Source organism: Staurois parvus, unplaced genomic scaffold (assembly GCF_062004578.1).
Source record: "Staurois parvus isolate SC_StPar_1 unplaced genomic scaffold, SC_StPar_1.0 ptg000202l, whole genome shotgun sequence".
Lineage (NCBI taxonomy): Eukaryota > Metazoa > Chordata > Amphibia > Anura > Ranidae > Staurois > Staurois parvus.
In genome coordinates, this window is record NW_028317998.1 from 7,942,913 (window position 1) to 7,967,890 (window position 24,978).

At 39.7% G+C, this 24,978-nt stretch overlaps 1 protein-coding gene across 5 annotated transcripts in view; it reads left to right on the plus strand.

Moving 5' to 3' along the window:
* Positions 1–24,978, plus strand: part of TENM1 (teneurin transmembrane protein 1) — a 947,931-nt gene that overhangs the window by 239,896 nt on the left and 683,057 nt on the right. For 3 of the 5 annotated variants that reach the window (XM_089678299.1, XM_089678298.1, XM_089678300.1), the window contains exon 3: positions 10,756–11,016. The exons of the other annotated variants lie outside the window; for them this stretch is intronic. In XM_089678299.1, the coding sequence (XP_089534425.1) occupies positions 10,756–11,016 (261 nt within the window). The remainder of the gene's footprint in view (positions 1–10,755; positions 11,017–24,978) is intronic. 5 annotated transcript variants of the gene reach the window in all.

Below are 24,978 nucleotides of genomic sequence, written 5' to 3' on the forward strand. Positions count from 1 at the left end.
AGGTTTAGTAAGGGAAGCCAACAAGTTGGTGCCATTTTGATACACAAAATTGCATAGCACAAGATGGCATAAGGTCATCCACCTCTCAGTCTCCCCAAAAGACCTGAATATTATGGCCAAGTGTTCCCCGTGTCCTGCAAAACAACATGGCACTATTTGTCTGAGCTGTTGCATTGGTTACTGAGAAATACTAGTAGTTCTGGTGAGTTAATGGATGAGGCTATTGAGGAGGGGAAGGTAGAGGTGACTGATCTGTCACTATAAGCCAGTGATGTATACTTCCCAGTCACCAGCAAATTAACTTGATGTGCCATAAAGGAAATGTAATGTCCCTGCCCATGCTTGCTGCACCACACAGTCAGTGATAGGGTCCAGATGACCACAGGCATGTAGCCCAGCAACACAAAGAAAAACAATAGATTACTGGGTGACAAAATGCTAGCATTTAGACTTTAGTCATTAGGGCATTAGTGGTGATTGAGTGAATATTTTTTTTTCCATTCTAGAAGCTGGGAAAGACACTTGGCTTGTCAAGAATTCTGCTGGAGATGATGGAGTGGGGTTAGAAGACCTACAGCCAGGGTCAATGCTATGTCATGCTGACCCTCTTCCCGACATGATGTGCCATAAGCTAGCCCCTTAACCCCTGAAATCTCATTGTCAAATTTCCATCACTATCGCTTGAGACTGCTTGTTTCACTGGATGCAGACCTGCACCCATGAGGCAGCTTCAGGAAAATCAGTAGCAATGATTTCTGCCTGTTTTTAAGAAACTTAGCTGCATCCTACACAGACCCGCCTACTTCCCGCTGCTAGTGGTCATGCTCAGCCTCCTGTTACTAGGTAAATGTAGCTGCACCTTAGTCTTCTCTTTCTCCTCCCATTGGCTCCTGTGACATTGGCATCCAGCTGCCTGGCAACGCTGTCATGGCATTAACAATCAGTGTTCTGCTGCTTACCAATACCGAATGCTTGATCCTCCCTCCTTGCCTCCCATTGGCCATGTGGCTGCTGGCACCTGTTTTAAACCTCACAAGCCCTGCACCTGGTGCTTGTGATAGTTTTTACACTACGGAGCACTCTTTGCACTTAAAGATATTTGTCTAAGGACTTTCTTCTTATTCATTTGGACTATTTGAGTTATTATTTATTTATTTTTATGAATGCACATTTATATTGTTCTGTTGTGTAACAACACTCATGGGTTACTATATCAGATTGTATATTAATTGAAGGGTATTAATTTCAGACACATAGCGCAGCACTTTTATTATATTTTGAATCATATTAGTTTATAAGTATATGGATCATGTATTGCACCGTATAGTAAATATATGCCACATTGTTTGTTTACCATTGCTGTGCCTTATTTTTATCCTAATATTATTGCTAAAGCAGAATATACAGACAGCATTAAACCCCTGACAGGGCACCTAATCCCTTTCTACTCTTTTCAGAATGAAAAGCAAATAAAAATGGCTTTAGATGCACTTTAAAGAGCCGCATCCTTTCTCCAGTTTTAGTTCTTGCTTTCTTTCTTTCTTTACTTTCTTTCAACATATTAGAATTTTTTTTATACTGCATTATTACAATCTCATCACCTTCACAGTCTCCTCTTCTTCAAACACCTATCCCTCCAAGCAGCAAACAATTACCCTCAGAAACCTTCACAACTTGAACCCTGCTCCTTTCCACTCTGCAACTGACCAACTCTATGACAGAATCTCTCCCCTGTCCTGACCTGACCTGGCCACTGCTGTCTATAACAGTTTGCTTTCATCCGCATTAGACTCATTTGCTCCTCTAACAACACGAAGCATCAGGCCCTGACCATTACAACCTTGGCAGACTGACGACACCAGAAATTTTAAACGATGCGCTGGAGCGATTGTGGTGTAAAACCAAATCTCAACAAGCATTCATCCTATATAAATCTGCTTTCTTAACATACATTTTCTTCCTTTATGCTGCCAAACAAGCCTACTTTGTCACTCTTATTAATACCTTGTCATCCAGTCCTCGTCGTCTCTACTTTTAACTCTCTACTTTCTCCACCTCTACCTCCACCTCCACCCAGTACCACTATCACTGCTCACGAGATTGCAAATCATTTCAAAAACAAGATTGACGCAATTTGTAGGGGCATCGCCACTGCACAGACATCCATCCCACTTAGCATACCTTACACTAAACCTCCCTCAACACTTTCCTCTTTTGACCTTGCTACTACCAAAGAGGTCAGTAAGGTTTTGTCAGAAGCCCGTCTCACTACCTGCCACCCTGGATCCTGTCCCCTCACAACTACTAAGGTCACCCTCTTCTTCTATCCTATGCTCCCTCACTCACATCTTCAATCTTTCCCTCTCTACTGGTGCCTTCCCCTCCCCTCTAAAGCATTCGCACATCACTCCCATACTTAAAAAGCCCTCCCTGGACCCCACCAACCTGAACAATTTAAGACCCATCTCCCTGCTGCCATTTACCTCTAAACTCCTAGAACGCTTAGTCTACAATCGCCTGAGCCCCCACCTCACCGACAACAACCTTGTTGACTCTTTACAGTCTGGCTTTTGCTCACTACACTCCACTGAAACTGCCCTACTAAAACTCACTATTGATCTACTAACTGCTAAAACCAATGGCCACTTGTCAGGAATGGACTCAGCACTGGGGGTGGGACTCACCTGCCGTGTGGGCTGCAGTACCAGGGCTGACCAGCGGGTGCTCTCAGCAGCCAGAAGCTCACTCCTTCAGTCAGCCAACACCTGGGGCTGATTGCAGGAGGTGTATTTAAGGAATGACCAGGCCTGTGATCAGTGCCTTGGTGTATGTTTCCCATGAGCCCCTGTACCTTGTATCCTGTGTTCCTGTTCCTCTGCCTATCTGATTTGTTGCCGACTCTGCATTGTTCCTGACCCTGCTGACCATCTCCTGTTTAATCCCTGGCTTGCCTGACCATCCTTCTGCCTGATCCTCTGTACCGTGCTGCCCGTGAGTTACTGAACCCAGCTTGTGACCCTGACTATGCTCTGCCTGCTCCTTCAGTACCTTGCTGCCTGCACGTTGCTGACCTGGCCTGCCTGACTACGCCTTACGCTACCCAGATGATCCATCCATCCTGCACGGATCCAGCCATCCCTGCTCACACCTTCTGCCTCTTCACATCAGGCTTCCTACCTGCATATACCTCTGGCAGATCCCTCTACCACGAGCAGGTGTACTCAGGGGCCGCGACCTGGTTCCTGTCTGCTCCAAGTCCATCCCCACCATCAGGGGCCCTGGTGAATAAGCAGACTGGGACTTAGACTCCGCACCCTGGGGAATCCTGTCCTGAGGACTGCTAGGGGTATCACCAGATGGTCGTTAACAGAACCATATGGCCGGCCTGACCCTTCCACCTCTCCAGCCCTGACAGCGCCTGTGTTCCTGCACATACTAAGATTAGTTGAAGGTTGGTTTATTTACTGAGCGTTGTATATTTGGGTAGCTAATAATAAATTGTATTATTATATCATTCCTGAAGCCTGTTACTTCCCTGTGTCAGTCCACACATTTCTGGTCATACCCGGATCCTTGGACACTGTTGCTTTGGCCAGGGTAATGGGTATGCTAAATGCTCCCATGCTATAATTTATTGGAAAATATCAATTCTACCTGGTTCAAGCTATTATAATTATTATGTTTATACAAATTGTATGTAGCGTCAACAGACTATAATCTAAGATGTAGCAGGAGGTGATACAAAAGATAGTAGCTGTGGGGAATGGGCTGATATAGGTGGCTAACATACAGCTTTTAGGTGGCAGTAGGGTAGACTTCTCTGGCTAAATTAGTGTTTAGGGAATGACTAAAGGTGGTCAGGTTAGGGGCTAACAGGATACATTGGTATAGAGAGTTCCAGAGGATGGGGGCGGTCTGAGAGAAGTCTTGGAGGTGAGTGTGGGAGGAGATGATGAGGGACCTAGAGAGAAGGAGGTCTTGGGAGATACAGAGTGGATGATTTGGGTGATACATCAAGATAAGCTTAGTGATGTAGCTGGGGGCAGTGTTATGGATGGCTTTCTATGTTGTAGTTAGTATTTTTAATTTTATGCCCTGGGAATTTTGGAAATGTTGGGGAGGTTAAAGTGGCAAGATTTAGCCAGTGATTTGATGTGGGGCCTAAAGGTAAGGTCAGAGTCAAGGATTACACCTAGCACACTGGCATGCATGCAGAGACCAATTGTTGTGCTATTGATTTTGATGGTAAGCTCAGGAGGATCAGGGAGAGAAAATATTACGACCTGTTACCCAGTGAATTAAAGATGTGAGGAGATTGAGGGGTTGAACTGAGAAGTAGAGATAGATCTTGTTATTGTCAGTGTAAAGGTGGTATTGGAAGTCATAGGAGCTGACCCAGGGAAGAGAGGTGTAGAGAGAGAAGAGAAGAGTCCCAAGGGAAGAGAAAAGAAAGGAAAAAAAGGAGAGGAGATAGAGTTGTAGGTGACACTGAAGCTGTGAAAAGGTGGGCAGAAGGAGAACCAGGAAATTGCAGTCATGAAGGCCAAGTGAGTGGAGTTTATTGGAAGAGTGGGTGGTTAACTGTATCAAAGGCAGCAGAAAGGTCAAAGAGCTTGAGTATGGAGCAGCGGCCATTGGTTTGAGCAGTTAGTAAGTCATTAGTAAAAAAAAAGAGTTATTTAGCATACTGATCCTTTTAATGCCTCACTGTTTGATCTGCCATTTCTGCCATTTGATTATGATTTCATCCTATGCACAGGATTATTTTGTGCTTGTGCCTCCCTCAACCTGTGCCACTTTGTATCTTTGGTATCATTGTCCCTTATTGCTGCCTGACCATAACACTGCTCAATTATTGCCATGAATTTGGTTGTCCTGGTCATCTACCTAAAGTCTGCTGTCATCAGTGGAACAAATGTGAGGACCTTGACCTGATGGAACCATGCAACAATATTAATACTTCCTTGCAGAGGTTCCTGATGATGATGAGTAGCTCCTTAGACTTGCAACTGGTGTCAAATAGGATCTGCTTTAAACCATAATCCACCCTTTCAACAAATACCTTACCAGCTGTCCATTAGCGTTAGTACTTTTTAAATAAGCAGAGGGTATTTCTGCACAAACTACCAAAGAAAATCAGTGAATATGAATTTAAAATGTAATACTCACAGAAGCTTGAGTTATACTGTCTGATTCTCTACACGTCCTAACTATGCCATAATTTCCCAATTTAATATTCTCAGTTGTAAAATGCAAGCAATTTATATTAGTTAGAGGCATTCAAAGTATGAGACTGTCATAGTTAAAACTGAAATTATGTTCCTTAATTATGCCCTGAGAATAGTGTTTTTAAGATGAAAAATCAATTTTGCATAAAACATGTGTCCAGCGTTACACTGTATATTTTACTTAATATCTTGCAAGACTTGATATCACTGAGTCCCAGGAACAACTTTTTCTTCATATTTTTTGAAAATGCATTGTCTGTTCCTCATCTGTGAATAGTAAGATAGCAGATGCCACTGCACCCTTCAAATCTCTTTACACATACTGCACATTTCACAATGCTTTTATTTGCATAAGTAGTTTCAGGACAAGCTTTCAAGAGATCTATTCTTTTGATTAGGTCAAGGTAGTACAGAGTTTTAACAAAATGCCACAATTTTAAAGTGAATCTTTGGCTTGGATATAGGCATTAGAATATTTTTAAAGTGAACATGTGCACACTAAACTATTTACATATTCTGAACAAGCTTTCATTCACTTCTATAGCTATAGACATTGAGGATACATTTATCTTAAAGGTTCACAACAGAGGCACTGAAATCATTGCTTTTTTCTAATACTTTCTATTGAATCTTGACAGCCTGCCATCTGTCCAATGTAATCACACAGAAGGTAGTTTCTAAGCTGTATGAAACTAAATGAAAACCAATATTTGAGCCTATATTGTGAATTTGTAAGATCTTTGAAAATTAATTACTTCAGAGTACAAGCAGCTAGAGAGGTCAGGGATGGCATGTTAAAAGCTTTTTTAAAGCTTGTTAAGAAAATGGAAATACTATCATGTCCATTGCCTGGGCTGTAGGCAGTGGAGAGCAATTCATCTTTGAAATTGCCAGCAAAAGCACAGAAGTCCATATCCCTTGGCAACTCAGCTCACCTTGCTTTGTTCACATGAGCTGGTTGGAATGAATGGTTGGAAAGCTGTTGAGTCACCGCTGGTATTCACTACTTTTTTCTATTTAATCTCTTTTACATTCACCTTTAATTGATATCAGAGTGCAGTTTATGCATTGTTTTCACATGACATACACCTGTAAAATTGCTAACATTGATCAGTCATACCACAAGTTATGCTTAGCTAGCGTACATTTGGACACAGAACCATACACTTCATAGCAAACCATATACACAGTATTAGTAAATTCTTTGTTTGTATGGAGAAATTTGTGCACGCTTGTCCGCACACATTGCTGGCACATAGTAAATAGTATGAGGTCTGTGTACAATTGACGCACAGACATACAGCATATGAATGAGCTTTAAAAAAAGCAAGGTCAATGTATTCATCTTGCTGAACATGCTGAGTTTTTCACAGGATATATTGTTTGCCCAAATAATTTGCTGCGTGTAAATTCTGCCTTACTATATAACAAGTAATGGGAATTAAATGTTTAGTAGAATGTAGAATTCAGCTTTGAGTGGAACTGAAATGAAAGCTTTTTTTATGTATGACATTTTCTTTCTTACTAGTTTATAATATATAAAACACAAAAATAACACAAATCAATTGCCAGCACAACTGATTCTTGATCCCATGTAATTTTTCCTTTCAGATGTTTAGTTTAAATCATCTTGACATTTTCATTTACAGGATGAATTAACCACATAGCAATAACATTTAAACTAATGTTGCAGTGTTGCAGTAACAAGAATAGGCAACAGGAATCAAACGAGCACTAAAACTGTATTGGGGTATATAAAATCTCATTGAGTTTAACACTATAAATTACACTAATAAATAATATTAAAGCGTTAAAATCAAGTTTCATTGGAATTTGTGCAATTTCACATGATACTAAATTAAAGCATGACATCAATTGTTTCTTAGATAAATATATTTTTATAGCACTGCATGTTTGTTCAGAAAAACAAAGGGCATAATAGAATAGATTTATATGGATAAAGATTATGTGAAGTTGAAGTGTAAGGTTAAAACAGACATTCAAAGAATATTAATGAAAAAGATATGATTTCTACACGAAAATATATTTTTACAATACCATAGGCAGTGAAACTAAAAAGAAATCTTGGTGTGCCATCTTGGAATCACAAGGAATGATCACAAATCCAAAAGAAGTCAAAGACCCCTGTCTTGTTATTTCTGAAGTGAATAAATATGATATTGTTGCATAGTTAGTTGCACTAACCATATTAGAGGCAGACAGATAAGAAAACTTACATATCCCCAATTTATTAACATTTTCCATGTATTAGCAGCTTTTTTAAACTGCTCTAAAGCTACATTTATGGCAGATATAAATTATCCTCCATTTGATCAGTTAATTATACATTACAAACATCCTTAAATGAACTTTTACATAGTTCTTTAGCTTGTGTTTATATTAGCCCCATGTAGCATCCTCCACTGAAAGACTTAGGGTGGGAGAGGAAAAAACATACTGTAAGCCAGTTAGGCTTTAGTACATCAAACAATGCATAGTTATATGGATAGTAGAAAGAAAAAACAAGAGGGTGAACCCTTTAGTATTTTGCTGCTCCTTCCTTAACCAATCATAGGATGTTATAAATGACAGGATTAATCATTATGTAGAATGATTGCCTCTTGTGAAAAAATACATGCTGTAGCATTTATGTATAACTGCATCTTACTGTTATCCCTTAGTCCCTCTGCAAAGTCTGACAAATACATATTGATGCTGCCAGTGATGTCCAAATAATGACCTTCCTGTGAGAGTGTGTCAATGATGCTGCACTTCTGAATTCAGAGCAGTGCTGCCACTCTCATGTAGGCTGTGCCTGCTTGCTATACAATGGGATGAAAAAATGTTGCATTAAGAATGGCTATCTGTCCTGTAAGTGCTGATTCACAAGCCTATAACTTGTAACTCAGCTCCTGGCCATGCCTTGCCCCACCTACTGCTTTCTGGATTGGCAGTAATACATCTGTTGCTGAAAACATTCCACTGTGAGCTGCAGTGCCTGAGAAGGGGAGCCTGTGGGATACAAATAACTCACTCAGGGAAGGTAAATAACATTTTTGTTTACTTTATGAGTGCATCACATAGCGGCTGGCTTTAGATTGTCATACAGGAGCCTTTAGCTGTTAGCCTTTAATTTAATTTCAATCAGGCCTTTTTTTGCTGAAATGTGTTGGCACTGAATACCACCACCTCCCAGCACTGCTCCTATACTGTGCAATTCTCATGAACATCACGTGTGTCAGGAATCTGGGCCACATGCCTTACATCTGCTGGTGAGCATCCTGGGTCCCAACACCACAACCACCTGTGTTTTTTTCTTCTCTGTCACCAATGCAGCTATTGGCTTCTGTTTATGCCTGCTGGCCTAATGCCTTGACCTCGACACTGTGTGCCTTACTTACTCCTGACACCTGCATTCTGCATGTTACAGTTTCCTGAGCCCTTCACTGTGTGCACTATGTACTCCTGACCACTGCACCCTGTGCCATATACACATAGCAGGCTTAGGAGAGACAAGGGTGGCCTAGGGGAGGGGGGTGAATACCTGTACCTACTCTCTCAAAATAACCCCCGAGTTCAACAAAGTCAAATAAAGTCAGATGCTGACAATGTGATCTGACAAGGTCAGAATTTCTATGTTTGAAAACTGGCACAACACAGTTATGAATATTTTGGTATAAAAGACAGCTCACACTTACATGTTTTCATTTGCACTTTGAAGGGTGTTCTGTCAGTGAGGTAGAAAGCCCCTTTATTCACTCTGAGCTAATGACTTGTAGGGATACATACATTCAGCTAGACAGCTACCACCATTCAGATCTACTTTTTGTAAGGTAGTGTAGTAATCAGTCTCAGAAAAAATTGATTTAGGAGGTGAGGCCCAACTGATAAGGGTAGAAAAACATTTTTTAAAAAAAGCTTTTACATAGGGCTGAATGTGTTGCTGTGAGACAAGTAACTAGGAATTGCAGGAAGGAAGGAAGTGAATTGCAGAGCCAAATGGCGATGCACCTATCAGACTGTACACCTGACCAATGCAGCCATCCGTAGGTAGCTGATTTAAACTGCTCATTGCCTATTGTAAGGACCACACCTAGAGTCCCATAAACTCTCAGTCACAGCAATGATCAGAAGTCTACAATTGCAATTTCTATTTTGTCTCATTACTGCAACCTTAATTGAAGAAAAATTGAGTGGTGCTCAAATTTGTGGCAGATCTCCATACAGTAAGACTTTCAAGCATCATTTTATTTCATAAACAAGAACTTTTTAAGACTACATATTTTTCAGGGTGTACTTTGTTGCATTTTAAAAAGGGAACATTACAGTTTGGGTGAACTGACCCATTCTTCCCTAATCAGAAAAAAATGTAATGATGGCAAGGCCCTATATAAGGTGATTGTAGGAATCAACAGTGCATTCTTATATCTAGATTAAGGTCTCTTTCACATGGGCCTCCTCTCAGGGGATCAAACATACATATTCGCCAGCACCCCATGCATCTCCAAATATGGTCCAAAGAGGTCAGCAGGGGATCGGTCTAGGAGTTTTTTTTAGAACAGAAATGGATGTCACATATGTGACATGCATGTCTGTTCCCATTTTTCTCCATTTTGTGATCTTGTGATGGAAAAACAGAACTATGTGACTATTACTATGGGTACTATGGGTCTACTATGGGTAGCTGGATGTAAGCAGTCATGTGTTCACCTATATACCTCCCCCATCTGGTTAGGTCAGAAAAAGTGGGCCTGGATGCAAACTTTTCCATTTGGCTTGACAAACCCAAATAGACACAGATGAGGGCGGAATTGCTAATCAGATGTGGTCAGCCATAGTGATACTTTGCAGTCCATTTTTCGTAAGTGTAATTTGGAGAGCAAAGACATGTGAAGGGGAGCAATGACAGGTTAAAAGAATAAAACTCTGACGTAAAATAGCTGTTGATAATTAGTGGTTCATTGGTTGCAATGTATATTTCTGTGATCATGGAATGGCATTATGTGTTTCATCAATTTACATAAACAAATAATAACAATACAAGTTAATAGCAGACAAAATGGTTACAAAAAAAAACTCAGACACCACTGATTGGTGGCAGAAAAAGATAGAAAAAGACCCAGGACCAGCTATCAGAAAACATGTTCTGTTGTCTGACTTTAAGCAGAGTGTATCTAGACATGTCCCCCAAAATGGAATACAAGTGAAATCAAGTGGTGTCTCTTATTTTTCCCTGTACTAAATCCATCTGGGTGCTTTATCTAATAACATTGGTACTGTATATGTTGTGCAGTAAACTAAAGCAACCATTAGAATCATATCCTTCATTAGTTTTACTGAACTATGAAAGAAAAAAATGCCAGACAAATATACAACAAATCAAATTATTTTCTAGGCTTTTTCTTGTATCCAACACTCTTTTTGTGTTTTAATCTTCCATACTGAAGAGTAGTCTTTACACTATTAAAGCTAATGGTTCTGCTTAGCCACCTCATTTCTGTTTCATTTTGTTCAATTTTTTTTTCAGAAATGGAATACTGTGAGTCTCCGCACATTTTATGCTCTGGGTACCAGACCAGCCTACACAGTACTGTTCAGCATAGCTATCCGCTAGAGATGGGTTCTGATGCAGATACAGAAACAGAAGGAGCAACTTCACCAGATCGTGCCCTTAGGATGTGGATGAGGGAGATGAAATCAGAGCACAGCTCGTGCTTGTCAAGTAGAGCCAACTCTGCATTGTCTCTAACTGATACCGATCATGAGCGGAAATCTGATGGGGAGAATGGTAATACAACAGCCTATAATATGTACTTGTGGTGCATAGTTTTGTGTGTATTGTTTATATTTGTATTATATTTATAATAACCTTAATAAACAATGTAACATCTTGAGTAACAGTCCTTCAAAATATTCTAACAGCTACAAGTTTAACATAAACAATTGGGTAATATACATATAAAACAACAATTATTACAACAAAGGGACAGTTAAGCTCCTGAGTGCTGTTCCATGTGCTTAGATGGCATCTTTGATAAGGAATTTGAGTCAAAAAGAATAACATCTGTTTTTAAGAAACTAAAAATGTTAATGGCTTCTGTCTGCACATAAAATAACATTTCCATAATGTGTGCAGTTGGTTATCATCAGCAGTATTTTGGGATTGGGGTTGGATATTTTACGTTTTCCTTAATAAAACGTGTTTAGCTAAATGTGTTGAGGGCAATATTATGGATGCCAGGGGAATATTAAGTCTTACAGTCTACCTGTCCTACATAGTTCTACATCAATGTATAACGGTTGATCTGAAAAGAAAAGGTTTGAGCCCCCATTGCAGAAAGGACACAAACATAGAGTATTATTAGGATAAGACTTTATTAAGGTTAAAGATATGCAGATGTCTCCTTGGGAATGATGGCTGAAAGAAACATCTGAGAAACCTGAAGGATCTAGAAGATACAATGGCAAATCTGGATGCTAGATTAGAATATGAAGAAACAGTGCAGACAATCAGAGTCTTCTGTGTATTTGTAGGCAATATACTGTATGCAGTAATGACTGTGCAGAGCTGATTGTGCCTGTAACATTTGGAGGCATCAACCAACTTCATCTACAAAGCAGCTGTTTATTTAATAGAGATTATTTGAAACGGTGTCTAGGACTATCTCTCTAGTCCAGAGAAGCCCTGGCCCAGCAATCTCTCACTAGGGATGCACAGGGTGGTTACTCAGAGAGTTTGATTGTCTTACAGTGGGTTGGGGTGGAAAGAGGATAGGTCAGGAAGAGTGCTTTACTGGATGCTGGAAAAAAGATTAAACAGAATCTAGAGCACAATTAAATTGGTTATTTTTAAGCTCTGTCCTCCTGACAGCAGCTCCAGGTGTTACATTGACAGCACTTCTTTTCTCAGTTGCTTGTTATACTCACTGTGGAACCTACGGGGTTAATCCTCTGCATTGTGTAAAAAAATCTGTTTGATCCTGTCTTCCCTGAACCTCCCCTTCTTCTGCTATCCCCAGTACATCTGCCATAGTTAGAGCAGCAGTGATACGTCTGCACATGCTCTGCTTGGTGTGTATGGTTAGAGAGTTTTATTTTTCTTTGGGAGGGTGCATGTGATCAGCACAGGGCCAATCAGCACTGCCCAGGCAGAGGGTCAAGGGCTGTACAGCCTCATAAGGCAATCAGAGCAGAATGGAAACTCCTCTTACAAGCTTTAACCAGTGCTCAGCTTGACACTGATAGAATTCACAAGACTGCTATATACTGCTGATGAGGTATTTAGCAGTTTAGATTTAGTAAAATAATTGCATTTCCATGTTCTGTGTACTGTGGAAGACTGTATATAGTGAATGCAGGATCCTAGGTGTAGTAGCATGTTAATGACACTGGCTGCAATATAACCTAGAAGTGGAGCTCCATCTAGGGGCAGAAAAGAATTACTGCAAAGGACAGCTCTAGATTGAGGGTCAGTCCAACTGAGGGATGTCAGCACAGAAAGTAGGGGAAATTCCCCCATAAGCAAGAAAATAATAAACAAAACATTTTCCATAACTGTAAACTATTTATTTTTACTGGAACTATTTATTTTCATTTTGGATAGAGTAATCCTTGTCAGATTTTGTTTTTGTCATCTGTCTCCTACTGGGGAGATTTACCATCACTTTCTTTCCCATAGCCAAAACAGGAAGTAAGAGGAAATGCCTTCAAATTAAGGGAATCCCAGTGGGGCTCTGGGTCTCTATAACAAATGTGCCTACTGGAAGATTTCCTCTCTATTACTCTTCTGGAGACAGCCTAAAATTTAGAATTTTCTTTTATTTTCACTTTCAATGATAATGGTAAACAGGAAAAATGGAGAGGGTGAATCTCCCTATTGGGAACACAGATAGCAAAAAAAAACCCCACAAAAAAACAGTAGGCGTTCTAATCAATCTTCACTTTGTTCTTTTAGTTATACTTTAAGGTGGTGGCTGAAGTTTACTTTCACAGCCTCCCATTATCCCTTAAGAGAGTTACCATGGTTGTGCTTTAATAAAGCTGTTCTTACCACCATAGATTAGTTTATGAGGACACCTTGTAATTTGGTGACACAAGGGGATGCACAGGGAACAGGAGACAGTGAGCCAGAGTGAACCATTCCAAGTCTGGCCATTATCTGCATATTAGGCCAACTCTGGATTTGTATATTTAGTATTATTCTGTAAGTATTTTGTTAATGCTTCCACCAGGAAGTACCTGCACTAAAAACCAGCAACACACTGAATAGGTCATCTGAGTTCTCTCTGCTCCTGTAAACATGTTACCTGTGTTAGACTGATAGTGATGTGCCATGCAATTGAGCCTTACTGCCTGACATTGCTGGCTCTCTTTCAGCTACTATTGTATGCTGGTAATAAAAGAAACCTGCTGTGAAGAATAATCAATCTGTTTTACTAGCTGAATTTAAAAATACATTCATTATCTTGAAAAAACTGTGTTTTCATATTTGTCTAGATTTCAGCTTTAAATATTTTTGGTCTGATCATCTGAGTTCGCTTCAAGCATCTAAATGTGTGAAGTGGAAGTTTAAAAGTGAGAAATATGTAGGATGCAATTGCTGACTTCTGAAAATGATAGTTGCCTGACTTTCTTTGACCACTGTCATGAATCACTGATCTATATGGACTACGGCAAGTGAAGTTGGGATTAAGTCAGAACATTCTTATGTACGTATCTGTACCTGGTCAGTGACTTATACTAATAAAGCCATGAAAGATGGAGAGCTAGCATCTTTAGATAGGGAGATGGCAAATGGCAGCTTCTGTATTTCTCTCAGTACAAGTCTCTTTAAAATTCCTAAGAACATAATTCGAAGTACAAAAGTATCTGTTTTGTAATCGCTTGGTGTTGTTCAACATTTTAATGCACCTTATTGCTATGCTAAAGATTTGAAATTAAACCATGGCATTGAAAGATGTTTGCTGACTTCCACATTACTACTGTCACCTGTATTGATGTGGAGGTCAGTAGGAGGAAGCAGTAAGCACTGCGGGAAACCAAGGACATCAACATTCTCGGAAGTGTTGGTTTCCCTGAGGGTTTCACATAAAGATTTCTCAGGATCAGAGATGAGTTCAGAGACATAGGCAAAAGAAAAGGTGAGTATTCACAAATTTCCTCCACAGGTATAGCAGTATGACAGATATTAATTATAGCAACTGTGTCACTTTAATGCTTCTAATCTAAACTTTACACTCCATTTATAAATGTTTTTACACAATTTTCATCTACAATTCACGCATTGTTCTAGTTAGACTCAAATAGAAAACGGTGTGAATCCTGGGTGAACTTGTGTAAAAAAGCATTTTTAAATGAAAGCTGTTGCTATACTAAATATCCAACACTTGACTCCAATTCACAAATGGAGTAGAGGATAATCCTTTATTTATAAATAGGCTTCTTAGGGTTTTGGTTTGATAATATGCACTATTTCTCCAGAATATATGTGCTGTGTTTTGTTGCTGTCTGAAGATACATTATGATACATAAGTTCTGCCTAAATTATAAATCAATAAATATCTGAATAAAACTAAATATAAGTAATGTGTTTCCATGGAAACCAAAGAAGAATGGAGAAATGAATATTTTTATCATGTGCATGTGACTGAAAAGACATGATGTGGTGTACCTGTCAATAATTTTTGTTACATAATATAGTTATAATTACATATTATATATATAAATGTGCAGTGGTATCACTTTAAATAAACAATCAATACCATACATAATACAAAATAGTGATAATCTTAAAAAAGTCCACCAAATTATTTGTGCAAGTGTTATCCTATAACAGTTCACAAAATTAGGCACTGGCAACTCTGTGACTATTAAACTCCTCCAACACCAAGTGAAATCCTTCACCACCATCACCACCACCAAAAGTGTGTTCCCTTTTACCACATTTAAAAACCTCTGTTTATATGGATATTATATGTGTTTTTCCTACAACACTGGCCACATGGTATCCAATCCTCCAATAACCAAGGTATCTCCTTTCCTCCTCCAGGAGTGCTCACACAACATGTTTCAGAAGAAAGTAAAGCCAGACATAGCGTAATCCCATAAAAAATGATCCAGGTTTACTATAAACAAAACATACTTACAAAATGATAGCAACAAACAGGCACATAATATTCTGCCAAACAGCACGCATACATGATGATGTCAGATTGTGTGCCCAACACTATGATCTATGCTGTGTTATGCTGCTGTGTTAAAATTTGCAGTGAAGATATATTATTCAGATCTGTGAATAAAGCACATCCATAGATAATCAAAATATATAATGTATACACATTACTCGTTTTCCGCCTGACCACTGCAGATAAGCTGCTGGTGGGGGAAGCAGCAATCTGAGAGGATATGCCTGTTAGTCTTCCCACTCCTGGGGCTCATGCACGGCCTTAGGGCTGTGCAGTGGCAGTATCCTGTAATGGCTGTGTCCCTCAGACACAGGCAATCACAGATCTGGAGATCCACTCTGTGATTGGCCCTCCTGCTAATGGGATGGCTGTATCCAATCACAGCCATCACATAATGTACACACAAACACATGTCAATATATCAGCTCTCCTCCTCACACAGAGAGCACAGTTAGAAGAAAGAGAGCTAATCTGTGCAGCATGTCAGGGATTTGTGCGGAACTGCTGATTTTACTGTGCAGTTACACACAGATCCCACACAGTGCAGCCATCTGTCACAGTATCCAAGTGCACATCAACATCTGGACCACTGGCCCATCAACATCTGGACCAGTGTACCAGAGTACAAAAACATCTCTCACAGTGTAACAGTGGCACATCAACGTCTGCCACAGTGTGACTGTGCACATAAACATATGCAATAGATTCATATTGCAACATCAACATCTGTCTGTGTCCCACTGCAATATCAACATCTGTTGGTGCCCCTAGTGGACCATCAACATCTCTCAGTGTCCCAGTGGACTGCCAACAGTTGTTGGTGTCCCTAGTGGACTATCAACATCTGTCAGTGTTCCCAGTGGACCATCGACATCTGTCACAGTGTCCTAGTGCATATCGATATGTGTTACAGTGTCCCAGTGCACACCAACATCTGTTATTTCCCCAGTGAACCATCAACATCTATCAGCAGTGCAAAATATCTACAATAGTGTTTTAGTGCACATCAACATCTGTTACAGTGCCCCAGTGCAAAACAACATCTGTAGTAGTGCCCCAGTGCACATCAACATCTGTTGGTGTCCATATGGACCATCAACATCTGTCAGTATCCTAGTGCAGAACATCTGCAATAGTGTCCTAGTGTGCATCAACATCTGTTGGTGTCCTAGTGCACATCAACATCTGTCACAATGTTACAGTGCATATCAACATCTGTTGGCATCCCCATTGGACATAAACATCTGTTAGTGTCCCAGTGGACCATTAAAGTGTTACTAAACCCACAACTGTTAAATGAGTCTGTATATGCAGTAAAGCATATGTGTTATGCTCACTGTGGAACCTAAGGGGTTAATCCCCCACATTGCGTAAAAAGGATGTTTGAATTTTTCTGCTGATAGAACAGAACCTTGGGGCTGCACATGCTCTGTTTAGTGTGTATTGCTAGTGAGGTTTTTTTTCTGGGGAGAGTAATCAGCACAGGGCCAATCAACACTGTCCAGACAGAGGGTCAGAGGTCCCACAGCCTCATAGGACATTCAGATCAGAATGAAAAATCATCCTATAAGCTTTAACCAGTGCTCTGCTGGACACAGATAAAAGTCACAAGACTACTCTAAATGCTGATTATGAAAAAGGTATTTATCAGTTTATATTTGCTAAAATAATCGCATTTCCATGTTCTGTTTACTGTGGGAGACCATATATAATGAATGCAGGGTCATGAATTTAGTAACACTTTAACATCTGTCTGTGTCCCAGTGCCCCAACATCATCTGCAATAGTATCCCAGTGCAACATCAACTGTCAGTGGGTCAGTAACTGATTCAGAGGAGGAAGGAATCCCAACAAAAAGATTTGGGTGATCTGAGAAGGAGCAGGCAATCAACAGCATGTACATCCTTGTGTGGTAGTGATCACCAGCAGTGCAGTACACCCAGACGATAGGCCACAATCCATACTTCCACTGCACACATTCCTGTAAGAGACTCTAGGATACTGAGTGCTGCCGCAATCACCGGCTGGAGACTGGATCTTACATAACACAGTGTAGATATCAGCATACCATGGATGTGGTTGTCCAAATTTCAGCATGATCACGCCACATACAGGAGACTTGCAATGTTTCAGTCACGTAGGAACCCTTTGTCAGGCATTATTTATTTATTTATCACAGGTACTTATATACGCAGTGCTTTACATATATATTGTACATTCATATCAGTCCCTAACTTACATTCATACATACACATGCTAGGGCCAATTTAGACAGGATCCAATTAAGCTACCAGCATGTATTTGGCGTGTAGGAGGAAACCAGAGTACCTGGAGGAAACCCACACAGGCACAGGGAGAAAATGCAAACTCTACACAGGTGGTGTCAGGGTTGGGATTTGAACCAACGACCCTACTGCTGTCAGGCGGAAGTGCTAACCATTTAGCCACTATGCTGCCCAGGCATTTGAGGCACTGGCATTTTAGAACCTCAGGAAATGAGATATGTCATCTATACAACAAGATTAATCATACATATTACTTATAACGTTTATATATATATATATATATATATATATACCATAGCTTGTAGGCTCTATAAATTTTACACAGAGTAAATAATTTACCAAGAAATGTAGCAGAATACATTTTGGCCTACATTTGTGTAGAACGATTATTCATTTTTATAACAGAAACGTTTTTTTTTCTCAAAATGGCCTGTCTTTTTTTGTTTATATAGCAAAAAGTAAAAGAAACACCTAGAGGTGACTGCCACCAAAAGAATGATCTATTTGTCTCAATACATGCTAAAAGTTTCATGTGGGTACATTGTTGCATGACTGTCATTCAAAGTGTGAGAGCAAAAAATGCTGAAAATTGGCCTAGGCAGAGGTGGTTAAATACGTAACCATAACTAGAGAGAAATTGAAAAAGACCATGCTTTGTATATACAATATATATATATTGTATATATATATATATATATTAAAGTTCTGCCTAAATTATACATCAAGAAATGTATGAACAAAATTAGATATCTAATGTGTTTCCATGGGAACCAGAGAGGGATGGAAAATGAATATTTTTATTATATGCATGGGATTAAAAACCATAATGTGGCTTCTGGAACAATATACCTGCCAATCATTTTTGTGACACGATATAGTTACATATTAGCATACTTTAGGCAGTTATGGAAATAAGGTAGTGGGAAAGTTGAAAATTTGCTAGCATATTCTATTATGTTTTATATTGATTTATTAATTCTTACAGGCAATAATGTACATGTTAGAAATATTTCCCCTTGCAATAGTAATAATGTATGTGCTAGAGATATTTCCCCTCCAGGTGACAGCACTGTTGGGAAATTTCCTCTGCAGGGACACAGATGACATTAAGAAAAACTCAAACCATAGAAATACAGAAAAGCAGAAATGAGTGCCAGACCAAAACCCGATAAAAGAGACCAAGATAATTTGAATTGTTAGTAAATAAGTCATATAAAGGTTTTGCTGTGTTGGATCTGCTTTGCCAAAGCTATTAGGCTTGTGTAAAAATTTTCTTCATCTGACAGCATGTACACATTTGAAATTTTCTAGTGCCTCCTTAAATGTGCTGTTCTGGGCATTACAAAGCTGAAAGAGGTGTTTCAGATCTGGGTGGTTCCTGGCAAATTGGCTCACATGCTGAGTTCCAGTATCTATCGTTGACTCTAATGACAAGCTATCTCCACCAGAATCACTGATTCCTCATGTGCTATGACAAACAGTAATTATAGTGTCTCAGTCTATTGGCAGATGCTCCATAATGCAGGAAAAACAAATAATTTGTGAGTCTAGCTGCAATAGGAATGGCACCTTCTTTATGTCCTATTGGAAGAGGGCTGAGACACAAACTAAGGCTAGGAAATGCTGCCAAACAAGTCTCTGGAAAGATATCATAATTCAGCAGGTTGATTCTACCCCTTGGTGCTAACCCAAAATTTAGATATCAGTTATAGATTAATTTGGCTTTCTTTCTTGCTTTTTTTTGTAGGCACCTAAAGAGTATTGCACCCATGATCAGCAGACTGCAGGCACAATGTCAGGCTCCTGCAAATGCTCAGTATTGCTGTCTGCCCATACCTCCCATATAGGCATACAGTTTCTGAAGTCCAGGAAGATCAATGAACTATACAAACAATGTGTGCATTAAAAAGGTAGCATTTTAATAAACAGGCAGAACCTACTGGCTTCTGCAATAAAAGGTATTTGTAGTCCATATATTTTACCAAATCTAAAGTATTATCTGTACATTAGTAATTTGCATGATTCACTTTAATGAAGAGAACATTGCTTTCAAACACCCATCTTGCCTGCATTCTGATACTTTTCAGAATTGCATGTATTATTTAAACATGAAGCAATATATATGCTTTAAGCAACTTTGGGCTGTTGAGTTTTCCCATCACCCATTACATTTGTCTTTTTTCACTATACAAACAGCGTTTAAATAGGTTCTTGGTTTCTCAGCATTCTTTAACATTATTCCGTGTGTCAAGCACTAATACAGTCTTTGCTGAGCAATGGAGGTCTGTTCCACACAGAGTCTCTGGAAGCTCAGAATGCATTTCTGAAACATCTGGACAGGGCAGTTGGTACCATTTCACAAAAGGTGGAGTGAAAAATAAATCTTTTTGTTCAGTATCACGGTGATTTGTTCTGTTTCAATTTCAATTTCCTTTAACCTGCATAGAGGGCTCTGAACACAATATACAAATCCACAAGTTTTGTTTTTGAAAAAGGTGCCTGTCATTTAGTGATGTGCATAGACTCCCTCAAGAGTTGGTTCTGGCCAGCTCAGTGGATTGCTTTAAAAAAGGCCTGGATTCTTTCTTAGATACACAGAATATAACTGGACACTAACATTTATAGGTAAAGTTGATCCAGGGAATATCTGATTGCCTCCCGGGGGATCAGGAAGGAATGTTTTTCCCATGCAGGAGCAAATTGGATCATGCTTTGCTGTTTTTTTTTTGCCTTCCTCTGGATCAACTGTGGGTATAAGATTATAACTTTTTTTTTTTTTTTAAAGGTTGAACTGGATGGATTTTTGTCTTTTTTCAGCCAGACTAACTATGTAACTATGCATGAGTACTTTACAGTGCTCTGCTAATTGCTAGTCCCAACATGGTAGATGTGCATGCACATGGAGTCACAGAGCAATGGACTGGTCCCACAGTGATGAAGACATAGAAATTAGAATTATTAATATTTTACAGGAATAATATAGTGCCACCAGTTTGCACAGCACTTTGCAAAATAAAAAGGTAACATAATTACAATTTAAGCCAAGACAAGAGGGTTAAAAAAATCCACCAATGTCTCCAGGAACAAAGTTCTAAAATGCACTTTAGAACAAATACCATGGGGGGACCAAAAAGAATCAATAAAACATCAGTAACAAGAAGTTACATTAGTGTGGCATGAAATACAATGGTGATTCTATCATTAAAAGAGCCATCAGATGTGAAATTATAAGAAAAAATCCCCCCAAAATTCAAAAAGGTTCATGTTATATAAGATAAAGGGGTTTGCTTATTCAGGGAAAGTCTCATTAAAAATGCCAGTCTCTTTAAAGCCCAACCTCCATTTTTCTTATACTCACCCTTGCAGTACTTCCCCACCACTTTCTTACACTATGTAAGCTCAATGCTGGTTGGTGTCAGAGCTTATACAGGTTTGATAATGTTACCCCTTCCATCTTGTCACAGTATCAGGCTTGATCTAGGTTAGTGTCAGCATTAGGGTCAGTGATAGTGTCAATTTCAGTGCCAGTGTTAGTATCTGTACGTTTTAGGTAAATAACAAAAGGGGTTTTGTATTTAGTGTCACTGTCAGTGCCAGTGTTAGAGTGTTTTAGGTAAACAAAAAAAAAGGGGAAAATATGCACTGTTGTTTTTGGGGCCTATTATAGGTACAAACAACACATAATGTACATATATGCGGTATGCCCATGCACATTTGGGGTTGATTTACTAAAACTGGAGAGTGCACAATCTGGTGCATTTATGCATAGAAATCATCTTCCAGGTTGTTTTTGTTAAAGCTTAATTGAACAAGCTGACGTTAGAATCTGTTTGGCTTCCATGCACAGCTGCACCAGATTTTGCACTCTACAGTTTTAGTAAATCTACTCCTTAGATGTAGAATTTATTTTGAGTTGTTTTTTTTTTGTGGTGGTTTATGTTAATGGCAAGAAATATACAGCTAAAGTTTAAAAAACTTTTTTTTTTAAATTTTGGGCCAGTTTTCCTTTGTTATTAAAAAAAATCAGGAGATATCCATTAGCATTAACAACCAAAAGCAGACCAACTTGGGTCTGAAATAAAAACAAGGTATAATTCATCTGGAAACAAAGACATACACAGTATCACTAACACATGCCAAAGTTGAATAACTGGGTTCAGGCATTAAGGTTTGATTCCTTCAACATTGAGCCTGGGTTCACATATGTGCATTGCGGTATATCGCATGTGATTCGCACAGGAACCGCACCGCATTCCTGTGGATTTGTGTGCAGTGTGATTGGAGCCATACATTTGTATGGCTCTAATCGCACCGAACCCACACCAAAAACGTGCAGAACCATTTTTTTGGTCCGCACTAGAATCGGATTGCATGGGTATTCACACCTATGCGATCCGATTCTGCACATCGCACCGCATTTACCTAACATACACACCCGCAGCGTTTTGCATGAACGGGGTGCGATTCTGATGCAGTGTGGAATTCACACTGAAAACGCTGTGAATTCCACACCACATCGGTGTGAACCCGGGCTTAGGGGTTAAAAAGACCAGTCATCAATTTATTGACCTCAAGAGTACACAGCCCCTGGTCTCTTTATGTGTTTTCTATGTCTAGGAGTTAGATAATACCTATGAATCAGACTTGAGGAAAGGTTGGCCTTCTGTAGAAGTGAAGTGGGTTGGTTGCTGTAGAAGTGAATGCTAGATAATTGGTACTCCTGGTTGTAATAGATTTAGCATACTTTATATATGAATATCCATAGAATCTATTTTCACATATTAAATAAAACATATTTTTGCTGACATGCAAAAAAGGCAAGAACCTGTTAATTTATCTGATACGATGAGCAAGTAGAGGCTAGGGAAATTGACCAGTGTAAGCTTTTTTTTCATCATTCTAAGTCTTAGCAGATTCTTCTGCTAGAGCTGAAGCATCATTTTCAAGTGTTATGAGGTGTGCTGTTTCATATCCTCCTATTGATGTTACTGTCATTAATCTTCCTTTGGCTGTGCGGAAGCTTTGGGGTGATAGGCTGTTATTGAATGTTGCTTTGGGCTTTTTTATGTATGCACTAATCGTGTCATTTGTTTTAGTGCCTGCTTTAATAGTTTCCTTGTAGGTTCTTTAAAAGTGTGTGGCATTTCTTTCTTTCGTTATCTAGCTGAGGGAAATATGAAAATGGGAAATATGGTTTTGTTCTGTAGTTCTAGTGTTTGTGCAGGATAATTTAATGGTCTGCATGCCTCATGTAAAATTACACAATGTAAAGGTCAGCTAAACATAAAAAATAGAAACCTATTATAATTCCTGTCTTGTTAAGCATCCTTTATGCAAGTTTACTGTTAACTTGCACTATTTTGCCAAAACTATTGCATTGAGAGTCTGAGTAATTTAAATATAGTTTATTGAAGCAAACGTGCTATGCCCAACCAGTTTACATCCCTGCCATTAGCTTATACTTACCTTTCTGGTGCTTTGTAAGCCTTTTGTAAACTCCAAGTTGTGAAAAACTCTTTTTTTAAAACATTCTTTATTTTATTTTTTTCAAAGTAAAAGTATTAAACATTTGACAAGCAGAAAAAAGTATTACATGCAGGGATGAGAGCTCCAATGTACTTTATTCTGAAAACCCTGCAGTGGTACAGAGACTGTCCAATTGAGTTTAAGTGTACAAGAAGGGGAAAAGGGAGGAGCGGGAGAGAGAAGACGGGGGGAGGAGAACATTACAAGTCTCTGCAGCCTTTTGCTTGTAGTTTTCAATGAACTACCACGGCGCTCCACAGCGCCGTGGTAGTTCATTGAGCCTTCCTGTCAGTAAGTATCTGCTTGCCCATACTGAATGTACAAGCAAGAAGATATACTGCCAGGTCAGGGGGAGACCTGCATGGCACCAGCAATCTGCTGATCACTGGTGCAATGCTTTACAGGCTCCAGAAAGACAAAATAATAAGTGCACAATTTTTTACCTGCAAAAAAATGAATGTGCATTTATTATTTTTTGTTAAAAGGTGAACTTATCCTTTATGGTAACCTTATTTCTTTGTACTGCTTGGGCAAAACACAGGTATAATTTAAGGTGTATTTCCTTTTTTTACAGCCAAACTGTGATAACACCTTCTCTATATTTGTTACATGTTCCCATTCCCATAGCTTAATGTTAAAACATATTTAAAATTGCTGCTTACTGTTTAACTTGCTTTTTACTTGCTTAACCACTTGGTAACCACACTATAGCCGAATGACAGCTACAGCACAGTTGTCCAGTTCTGGGAAGGCATCATATGATGTCCTCACAGAGCGCGCCCTCCCGCACGCCCCCAGTGGCACGCACCTGGCAATCTCCATGATCACTGTGTCCCACAGACACAGCTGATCACGTGATGTGGTAAAAGGCCAATCACAGTGGCCTTTTACCATGTGATCAGCTGTGTCCAATGACACAGCAGATCACTGGGCAAATACAGTTGCTGGTTATCGGCTGCACTTCCCTCATGCTGTCACAGCTTGAGGAAAGTACTGCCGATAACCAGCAACTGTCAGAGAACAGATCAGCGGTGATCATCAGGGCACCCAGTGCCGCCCAGCAGTGCCACCCACCAGTGCCCAGCAGTGCCACCCACCTGTTCCCATCAGTGCCCAGCAGTGCCACAAACCAATGACCAACAGTGCCACCCACCTGTGCCCAGCAGTGCCACCCACCAATGCCCAGTAGTGCCCCCATCAGTGCCACCCAGTAGTGCTGCCCAGAAGTGCCACCCATTAGTGCCCAGTATTGCTGCCCATCAGTGCCCAGTAGTGCCCACATCAGTGCCACCCAGTAGTGCTGCCCAGCAATGCCGCCCATTAATGCCCAGCAGTGCCACCAGTCAGTGCCGTCAGTCAGTGCCACCCATCAGTGCCCATCAGTGCCCATCAGTGCTGGCCTATCAGTGCCCATAAGTGCCACCTATTAGTGCCCATCAGTGCTGCCTATCTATGCCACTGCATCAGTGCCCATCAGTGCTTCCTATCAGTGAAGCCTCATCAACGCACATCAGTGAAGGAGAAAAATTACCTGTTTGCAAAATTTTATAATAGAAACAAAGAAAAACTTTTTTTATAATTTTTGATTATTTTTTTGTTTATAGTACAAAAAATAAAACACCCAGAGGTGATAAAATATTACCAAAAGAAAGCTCTACTTGTCTGAAAAAAATTATAAAAATTTCATATGGGTACAATATTTCATGACTGCGCAATTGTCTTTCAAAGTGCGACAGCGTTGAAAGCTGAAAACTG